Here is a 9,532-nt window from a genome sequence, read left to right as displayed (position 1 = left end):
ACTCCGTGAGCAAGAAAATCGCCCTATAATTGCTACTCTTAGTTCATTTTACTTTTGATGACCTGCTTCTTCTTTTTGTGCATTTCTTCCCTACTTTTGTCCATGTATTCTAATCTCTCTGGTTTTGCATTTACCCGAGTATTTGGTTTCTCTCTACTGAGCTGAGTTGGCAAGTCACTGGTTATATGCACATGGATCTCCTCCCACTCTGCGTAGAGCTCTTAGTCTCTTCAGAACAACCTTTGACTTCCAGTTGTATGATGTTTACCAAGAGCCAATAATGCATGCTGTGAAGTAATGAACTGTAATAATCAGTATATCTTGAACCTTACCCATCATATGGTGGATACTTTTGCCATGCTTGTTGTAAAATCTCAACTCGTAGAATGCAATTCATTTGTTTTGCAGGATCTCCTGACGACACTCTTTAATTATTATTTTCTTACGCAGTACATACTTGAAGAATGCCACATCTTGAAAGGGCGTGCTGCCGAGCCAGTTCAAGAGCTCGGTAGCATTTCTGCTTTACGATGGTCTCTTTTCTTCAGCAAAAACCAATTTATAATGGCCGTTTCTCAAGCATGTTGTGAACCTGTTGTTCATCATCAATTATTTGGTTATTCAACAGAGCAGTAGATCTCAAGTATTTCGTGAGACATGTTTCATAATTTTCTTGAGCGCAGAATACAAATACCGTGCATCGAACAAACATGTATGCATGCATAGTGAGACATACTTAGTAGTACTACCAAGAACAGCCCAGACATTGAAATATCATCATCATGGTTGATGGGGGTAATTCAAGGCCTTGCAGAACTGGCCAGAAGAAGGACTGAGATGTGCAATTCAGGAGTAGGTGTAGAGCCACAGCCACCCTATCAACAATGTAAGTGCAGGATGCAGGAAAAGGAAATCAGAGCCCGAAACACCACCTGCTCTCAGCTACTTCTCTTGCTCACAACCAGAACTACATCCATCATGACGAGCACCGTTTCCTTTATTTGTTCTCACAATTATCATGTACAGTACTAAACAGTATTAATTTCTGACCGGAGTAGCTTTCATTTCACACGCACAGAATAGGCAGGTATACCCTAAAATATATTTTTCTGACGATACACCGTAGTCCATATACGAAGTTGTAGGTGTCCAGGCGCGCAGTGAGGATGAGAAAGCACGAGGCATTGTCTTGTCCTGCATACAGTTGATCATGGAGGCATGTGAGCTCCAAAGCCACTCTACACAACAGTTGCCTAGGCAAAGAGACTCTCCTTTACCTCCTCCACCTCCCATTTCACCCCTAAAATTTCGCCCCATCCTCTCCTCCTCCTCCCCACATCATCGATCAGCGAGACCAACCGGTGGCCTCGTCCACCACCATGGTGACTCTGCGCTCTCAGAGGTAAGCCTAGAGCGGTGGCCAGAGGGAGGCAGCGAGGCGGGATGTTAACTTCAGCATTTCCTTGTACTAACTTCCAAGCAGAGAAACCGGGAAATCAGTGCCGCCGGAGGCGCCGGGCCAAGCCGATCTGGAGTTCTGCAAGTACATGTCCTACGGACACTCCTGGGAGAAACTGGTAGTCTGTCTCACATGACGGCCAAAGTTCACCTCGATCAGTTTTGTTGCACATTGCTAGATCCTTTCAATACAACAGCTGCATATTCGTCTGTTTGTCGTTCTGCAGGTGCTGCCTGACAAGTTCGGGAGCGCGCTCATGGGCCGTGAGCTCCGGGAGGTGAAGCTGCGAGTGGCTGGTGGTGGAGAGCAGCGCGCGTGGGACGTGGAGGTCGTGGCCGACGAGTACGGCGACGTGTACCTCGCTGGCGGCTGGTGGGAGTTCGCCCGCACCAACGGCCTGGAGCTGGGCCAGCTCCTCTTCTTCCGCTACGACGGCGTGGCCCTGATCACCATCAGGGTCTTGGAGGGGAAACCCTCACCCGACCAGGACGAGGAGGAGGACGGCGCCGGTACACTTCGATCTCCCGAGACGTTCCCTTTGGTTTGTCTTCTCTTGCAATTTACAGTCGTGCGTATGTGGTCGAACTAAAACAGAAGGGAACTCTTCGCCGCCGGCGCCGGCCCCGGCGCCAGCGCCGGCCCCGATGGGCAGTGAAAGCAGTAACGGTGGCGGCGACACGGCGGACGTGGGAACCGTTGACCCGGCATCATCGCAGTTCATCGTGATGCTGAAGGAGTGCCACTTCGGCTTGAAGCAGCATCAGTACCTGGTGAGTGTAAGGGTCTGTTCGGTTGTGGAATTAGATGGAATAGAATGGAACGGTTCCATTCCTGGGAGCCGTTCTCGCGTTCGGTTGGTAGGTAGGATGGAACGAGCTCGTTCCCCGGATGGGAATATTCGGCCCAGATGCGGAACGCACCCGTCCGGGCAAATCGGCCGGACGAGGTGGAACGGCTCGCTAATCCCTCTCTCGCGCCCCGCCCAACTCTGGGAGCGAAGTTGTGGCGCGGCCTCCACACCGCCGCACAGGCCCTGCCGCCGCCCTCCGCCCTCCGCCATGCTCGCCGCCCGCCGCCCTCCGCCCTCCGCTTCCGTCTCTCATGCCTCCACCCACCATGCCGTCGTCGCCCCTCTATCCCCTCCTTCCCCGGCGATGGTGCGACGCGGCCTCGTCACCGCCGCCCTCCGCCCTCCGCCCTTCGCCATACCCGCCGCCCGCCGCCCTCCGCCATGCCCACCGCCCTCCTCTCGCGCGCGCCGGCGGGCCGCCTCCTCAGCCCCTCGAGGTCGCTCTGCCGCCCCACTTCTCCCCAATCGACGGGAGTTCCTCACGGCACCCGACCTCCCCTCCCTCGAGCTCCTCCCTCTGCTCCGAGCGCGGCCGAGCTGAAGGTCGCCGGGCGCGGGCGAGCTGAAGGTCGCCGGGCGCAGAGGTCGCCGGGCGCGGGCGAGCTGAAGGTCGCCGGGCGCAGAGGTCCTCTCCTGTGGTCTAATTAATTGGATGTGTTAGACTAATTAGATTAAATTAGGGTCTAATTAATTGGGTGTTTAGACTAATTAGATTCCATTCCATTCCACATCTTCTCAATCAACCGAACACCTACATGAAATGGAATGGGATGGGATGGAATGGAACGGAACGGAACCATTCCATTCCATTCCACTCCATCCAAAAACCGAACAGACCCTAAGAGAAGCGTGTCGATCGTGTGTATGCCTCAGCATCAATTGTATTTTGCAAGTTTGTTGCTGGCTATGGGTGGAGTAGATAATTCCATGAACATCTCGCGTGCAGCACGTGCCTGCAGATTTCCATAAGGCCCATGGATACACGGAGAGGAGGAGGGTGGTGCTGCAGATGCGCGGCAAGTCGTGGACCGTGAACCTCAAGCATACCAAGCTCGTCAGAAGCGGGAGGAGACGCACGGCGCTCAGGTACGGGTGGCACCAGTTCTGCGTCGACAACGGTCTTGGCCTCGGCGACACCTGCTTCTTCCATGCGCTCCCGGAGGGCAGCGGCGAGGACCACGTGCTCAGGGTTGAGGTGCGCAAGCAAGACGGCACCATTGTCAAGTGATTAGTTCGTGCCTCAGGCAATAATGATGCACAAGAAGAACAAGCAAGTTGTGTTAACTTCTAAAACGCAACGCAAACTATCAACTGAATTTTCGATCTGTGATGGCAAATAAGTTGCGGAAGATGGTAACTTTAGTGTTGGAGAGAGTGCAAAGAGTCCAGCGGCTCAGACCCGCTCCTTGGTCGCCCCGTGCGACCGGGGGTGGAACCCTAGATCTCGGCCCCCACCGATCCTCTCTCCTCCCCCACCCCCACCTGCCGCCGGCGTGCACCGCCAGGCAAAGCCCGCACGGTGCCGGTGGCGGCGGTCCTTCAATTACCTGGCGGGATGAAGACTGTGCGGGGCGACATCCTCCATGGCGGTAGTGCAGATCTATGGAAGTCGGGCAAGGCCTGGCGTGGTGGCGTCCGGCGAGCTGTTCCATGGCGGTCTTTTTGCAAGTGGAGGCGACGCTGGGGGAGGCGGTTGTGTTTGCATCGACCCGGTGGTTGCGGCGGCATGGTTTCTCCTCGCTTGTGGTGTGTGTGTGTTTGTGTGTTTCACGTGGTGTGTGTGTGCCCAGAGGGCGGTTGCTGGCTGGCCTGGCCGTGGACGCCGACGGCGGCTCATGGGACATCGAAGGTGGATTCAGAGGCTGGTTACAGGCTCTAGTCACTGCCCTCGTACTCGGATCTGGCCTATGTGGCTCGGCCGCCGCCGGAAAGGCCACCAAGGCACCTACGCTCGCGAAGATGTCTACTCTAGGGGCCAATGGGAGATTGGTCCAACCGGTTTGGACCGGCGGTGATGATTTGGTAGGTTCTAGTGAGGTTTGGCGGCCCAGTTGTCTTTGATGTGCATTGGTTTGGGAGGAATTGGGTAGAAGGGTTTGTGTCGCCGCAATCTAGAGTGACTCGCTGCCGCCGGGACCGGAGCAGGGGCTTCCTCGGTCCCTCCCCCTTTTTTTGCTCCCATGACTGCTCCCACCAGCGCCGCCCGAACGACGTCTATGTTCCAACCTCTACTAGCACCCCGCTTGGTTGTCACCGTTCCAGCGAGGAAAAGGTCCCATCTTGCTAATCTCTTAGTGATTCTCCGGTGACGTGGTTGTATCATGGTGGGTGCCCCCGAATGTTGATGTTGTCCCCACTCGTGGAGTGCTTGGTGTAGGGGTTGTAGTCGACGACTCGGGCGAAAGCCATGGTTGGTCTGTCCGGAGCAAATGACGGTGACGTTGTTGGGCGCCATTATCCTCCTTGGGGGTGTCTTCGTTGAGCCTCGGCTCTACCCCCGTCATGGTCGGATACATCTACGTAAAAATCTTGGCTCTTAATGGGTTGAGCAACGACGTCACCTTGGTGTCGCTCCCCTTCCTAGAGGCTTTGCTTATGAGATCTTGTTGTTCTATTGCTTCTCCTTTCATGGTCACATGTGGCTGGCGTCTGCACGTGTGTAGTCGGTTCGTGGGGATTTCAGTGATGGTCCGCCTGCGACACCCTCTGCTCTTTATTTTTTTCGAGACGAAAAACTAAAAGCTTAGAGTTTTATTTTTGTTTGTGGTAGTCGTGCTCTTGTTATTTTGGGTGTCGGTTTACTATGATATGTGCTTGTATTGTAAACTGGTAACACGTCCGTGTACGTGTTTGGGTTGTGCAGTAATCACGGCCGGTTAAGGGCTTTGTTAAGTCAAATCGGACTTTATGGGCCTACTATTTAAAAATGAAAGTAAGTTGCAGAATGGATGTACTCCCTCCATCCACGAACTTAATTTTTACTAAATTGACATATATCTACAGACTAAAATACGTCTAGATACATGCATATTTTAACAAAGTTTGAACATCCTTCTATAAATGGAGGTAGTATAATAAATTAGATATTCCTCGAACGAAATGTGTTACTATATAATCCTTACCAACCTCTGTAATCATGAGGCCTCTCGTCCTAGACCAACAACTAACTGCACCCAACTATGAACAGACGAAGAGAACCAACATCTGGTTGGATGGTTAAGAGATGACTAAGAGAGAAGTGGCACCTCTATTCAAGCAGAGTTCAATTTCTAGATTTGACACTTTGGTGTCTCATTAAAAGGAGAAATATTTTTAATGGGAGGTGACGTTTCCATCGATAGCAAGGCGCTCGTGGGGGCATAGTCCCCGTCGGATCAGTTTCTTAGACTCATTGAGAACAAGCAAGTGCGTCTATACTTGCCCTATCTCAGAGTGAGCCACGATAGCTACTTTGCTCGATTTGGTTCATGGGAGAATTACCTCGTTGATTGCTTCAACTGCCGCACCGTGGTTGATTGAAGTTGGGCAAGACCACATGTACTCTAAACCTCTGTACACTGAATATGGGCCCGATCCAGGCCATGGCCCAGCTGTCATATTCATAGTATGTCTCGTTTTCAGTCCTTGTGCTTCGCTTCGGCCGCACTGCGCGCTGCTAGCCTGGCAGCCTGCCACCGTCCTTTGCTCGGTTCGTTGTGCAAACGTAGTTGCTGCATTCTCTTTGAGACTGCATGTAGGTCCTCTGCTCCTCTGGTTCCACATGTCATTGTGTCATTCTGTGACTCTGGTTAGTTTCGTCTGCTGTTACAGACAAAGGAGGAAAATCAGGACGAATCCATCAGATAGCACCGCCCCACTCGAGCCCCGCGCCCTCTCCCCTCTGTGTCTCTCTCACAAACTCTCCCTCTTCTTTCTCAGCTCGCCACCGCCGGCGTAGGAGACGATGGCGCCCAGCATAGGAGCCTGCACGACGGCGAGCCGCGCGGCAAGTACAGGGGGCACCGGCTGCTTGATTTTGTGCCTTTCGACCGGCGGCGCCGGCTTCGGCTGGACGCCATCGGTGGGAAAGGAGGAGGAGGGTCGGCGTCGCCTGCGACCGAGCCAAGCGATGCGAGCAACAGAGGGCAGCGCCGCGATGGATGGAGCGACGCCTGTTGGATCGACCTAAAGTCACCAGGCGACATCGAGGGGTTCTCTCGCCGCTGTTCGTCCCTCCCCACCGCTGCAGGCTCCTCGTCGGCAGCCCCGTCCTCACAGGCCCAGCGCTCTTCCTCTCCCCCTCTCCTCACATTTTTCTATGTCTTCCCGTTCAATCCCCTTTCGTAGTCATCTATAAATTATACTGTTCTTAATTTCAGTTACTTGGTTGCATAGATCATTGCTATTTTTTTCAGTTTTTGACAGTGTGATTGACCGACTAGCTTGGGTTTGTTTGTGGGTATTTGTTACTCTGGTTTACCCCAAAAATTGTGATGCTATTTTAGTTTTATTTACAATTCTGTGTTTGATGCAAACATGAGTCCTGCATGTACAGGGAAGGAGTTGGGGGACTTCCTAAAATCTTGGTGAAGAACAGGGTAATCTTTTCTTCTTCTCGTATGTTCTTGCCATCCCTTTTCTGATTTTTTTTCCTTGTTGGTTGCTCCAGGCACGAGGAGTGCATACACATGTAGGAAATATAAGAGGAGGAAGAAGCTACAAAAGAAAATTTCTGAAGAAGAAGCCGGAGGTTTCATAACCTCTTGCTTTGCATAATAAACCATTATAAGCTCCTTTTGTAAATCATGTCGTAGTTTACCCATCACCCCAAAAGAATGTTATATCAGATGCATAATTGTGCCATTCAAATTTAATCTTCAGTAGATTATCAACCACCCAAGATGAATTTTACAGACTTAGGCTTTACATTTTTATTTTTTGGTTACTGAATCTGTTTCATAATAGCAACTGCATGTGTTCATATATATATAACCTGTAATAAGGATTTTCTACTTTGCAAGATTTGGGCGAAGGTAAAAGCAAAGATTTAAATATGTCCATTTATCTGAATGTCACCTTACTTTGTTGCTCTGATTGGAAGGTATAATGGAAATACATCCCCTATCACACTTCCATTTTCCTTTGATTCATATCTGTGACCCCTGCGTTGATTTCTGTTGGCTTGGTTTGATACCTGCTTGATTTTGTCCATGTCAGGAAGTATTGTGCTGTGGTGGTGGTCTGCTATCAAAACCAAAGTTGCAGGCATGTAGAAATATGTACCGAGAATATTACTCCTCCCCTGCACATGTACCAAAAGGTTTGTTTATTTACAAATTGTTTGAGCAGTTTTCCCAGTTTATAACAATGCATATGTGTTTGTGTCTATCTAGCATTACATTTCACATATGAAATTCAATTCAATTAATGCTCCAAACAAACCCAATGGTTTTGAGGCGGCCATATGTGTCAACTGATCATATGCCATTGTCTGTATCAGTTCGCTAAGAACCAAACTCTATAAATAGAGTTTTATCAATAACCTATATTCTTTGCATTATGTTCTTTGTTCTATTAGCTCAAGGCCATTGCTATTTTATTTTGGCTGCAGCAAGGTGTTTCAAATTTACCCACTATTATTTATTTACATCTGCTACTAATAACTTTGTCTCTAAAAATAGTTCAATTGTTGTTTCTTATATATGCTGGTTGATCTGTATATGTTATAATTTTTTGTTCTAAATTAATTCTGCATGCTCATAGAATTCCGTTTCTTGTCTCATATACCGTGAACCAAAATAATCTTAAATAATAATTAAAGGTGATTTTTGTTTTGTCACAACAAAATTAGTGGAGGACTGCTTCTCTACTTACTTAACCTCTATATCAGTTACATATCTGTTCACATATACCACGTAACTAGCTATTACCATTGTGGGTTACTGCCTGGTGGGCATGTGTATTTATTTTAATTTATGTTTTTGCCACTGGCCTGCTGCTTATTGCTTTTCATTTTAGGTTGTAAGTGCTATACACATCTCTGCCTAAGACAAATCCAGCCAGTCCTTTCTTTCAAGTTGACTATGCTAACATTAGCCAAGTTTGCAATTTGATAGTGCACACTACCTTCCATTGGTGTATTTGAAAGCTACCGAGCTTTGCCGATCATTCTATCTAGAGTTTTATTCTCTTATTTTCTTGCTCATTGCCATGTTCACTTCTGCTTCTCTCTTATTTGTTTTGCACATATGCTATTCAGTGTGCCATTTTCTGAAGTGTGAGCTGTCTTTGCATGTCTGCTGCTTCCATGAGGTAAAACTTGGCATTAAGTTACCTTATTTTCCAGCATGGTCCTTTCCACTTGTAGAATGTGTAATATGGTGTTTCTTATATTTCTTATGCATAGAAACTATTTAGCATGCATTTACCCACCTACTTGAGCAATTGATGAATGTGCTGCATTCACAAGATTAGTGGTACCACTTAGTGAAATGAGTGAGAATCTTGAAAAATACAAAATATGTGACAAAAGGTCTTCATAATGATGAGAAATATGCATGTGTGGTCTTGGCTCATCAATCCATTCTGACAATGCACAAGAGGACAATTAATATTTTTTTGGGTACAAAGCTATGTTCATGTGACACATTTGGGTTGTTTGGAATTTGTGAGAGGAAATTGAGCGAGTTACGGTAACACTAGGATAAATATGTCACTTTTATGGTTATTTTGTTAGTTTTGTCCTGATTTTGCACGTGTTCTATTAAGTTATGCCAACTAGCCATTTTCTGATTTTACAATTATCTCAGCTTGCTTGTTGTTTGTCATCAAGTGTTTTGACAAGGGTCGTTGACAATGTCTCTGCTAACATTCACAGATGGATCGACATAAATTGGTGCTTCTCTATAGTTTATGCGTTTCTGGTCTGGTAAAGCGTATAGAGAGAAGGATGATAATCTGTCCAAGTAATATACAAAGCATTGTTGCATGGAGGCGGAAGCTTATGCATACCTTAATTATCTTGGAACATCGGTCGATGATATTTGCAATATATAGTGCTCTGAAGTAATACTTCAGTCTAGCATAGTTCGGAGTTCATGCTGCTTCTGAATTTCTTTCATGTGAGCATGTTTTGTCTATAAACTTCTAAAGCACGTCTGTTAAAGTCTTGCTCATCTTTCCATAGGAATATCTTTCATGTAAGAATCATGATCCATGTGAACTATATAAGATGATGTTTTGTA

General features: G+C 48.1%; 1 protein-coding gene across 8 annotated transcripts; it reads left to right on the top strand.

Annotated features, from left to right (window-relative positions):
• The first annotated feature begins 1,162 nt into the window (after positions 1-1,162).
• On the top strand, positions 1,163-9,532 carry LOC127345159 (B3 domain-containing protein Os03g0212300). 8 transcript variants are annotated; one of them, XR_007878473.2, is made up of 10 exons: positions 1,163-1,402; positions 1,484-1,577; positions 1,686-1,968; positions 2,054-2,229; positions 6,228-6,886; positions 6,958-7,038; positions 7,310-7,389; positions 7,506-7,608; positions 8,548-8,600; positions 9,166-9,532. XR_007878473.2 is itself a non-coding variant. In XM_051371593.2 (5 exons), the coding sequence occupies exons 1-5, from the start codon at positions 1,380-1,382 to the stop codon at positions 3,535-3,537; spliced, it is 858 nt and encodes a 285-aa protein (XP_051227553.1). In that variant the 5' UTR covers positions 1,175-1,379; the 3' UTR covers positions 3,538-3,666. The 8 variants fall into 8 exon arrangements, 1 of the variants encoding a protein (XP_051227553.1); XR_007878470.2 differs by lacking the exon at positions 7,310-7,389; XR_007878471.2 differs by having other exon boundaries at positions 7,310-7,608.

The sequence above is a fragment of the Lolium perenne genome, chromosome 3 (assembly GCF_019359855.2).
Source record: "Lolium perenne isolate Kyuss_39 chromosome 3, Kyuss_2.0, whole genome shotgun sequence".
NCBI classification, from domain to species: domain Eukaryota; kingdom Viridiplantae; phylum Streptophyta; class Magnoliopsida; order Poales; family Poaceae; genus Lolium; species Lolium perenne.
This window is presented reverse-complemented; position numbering and strand designations above follow the sequence as displayed.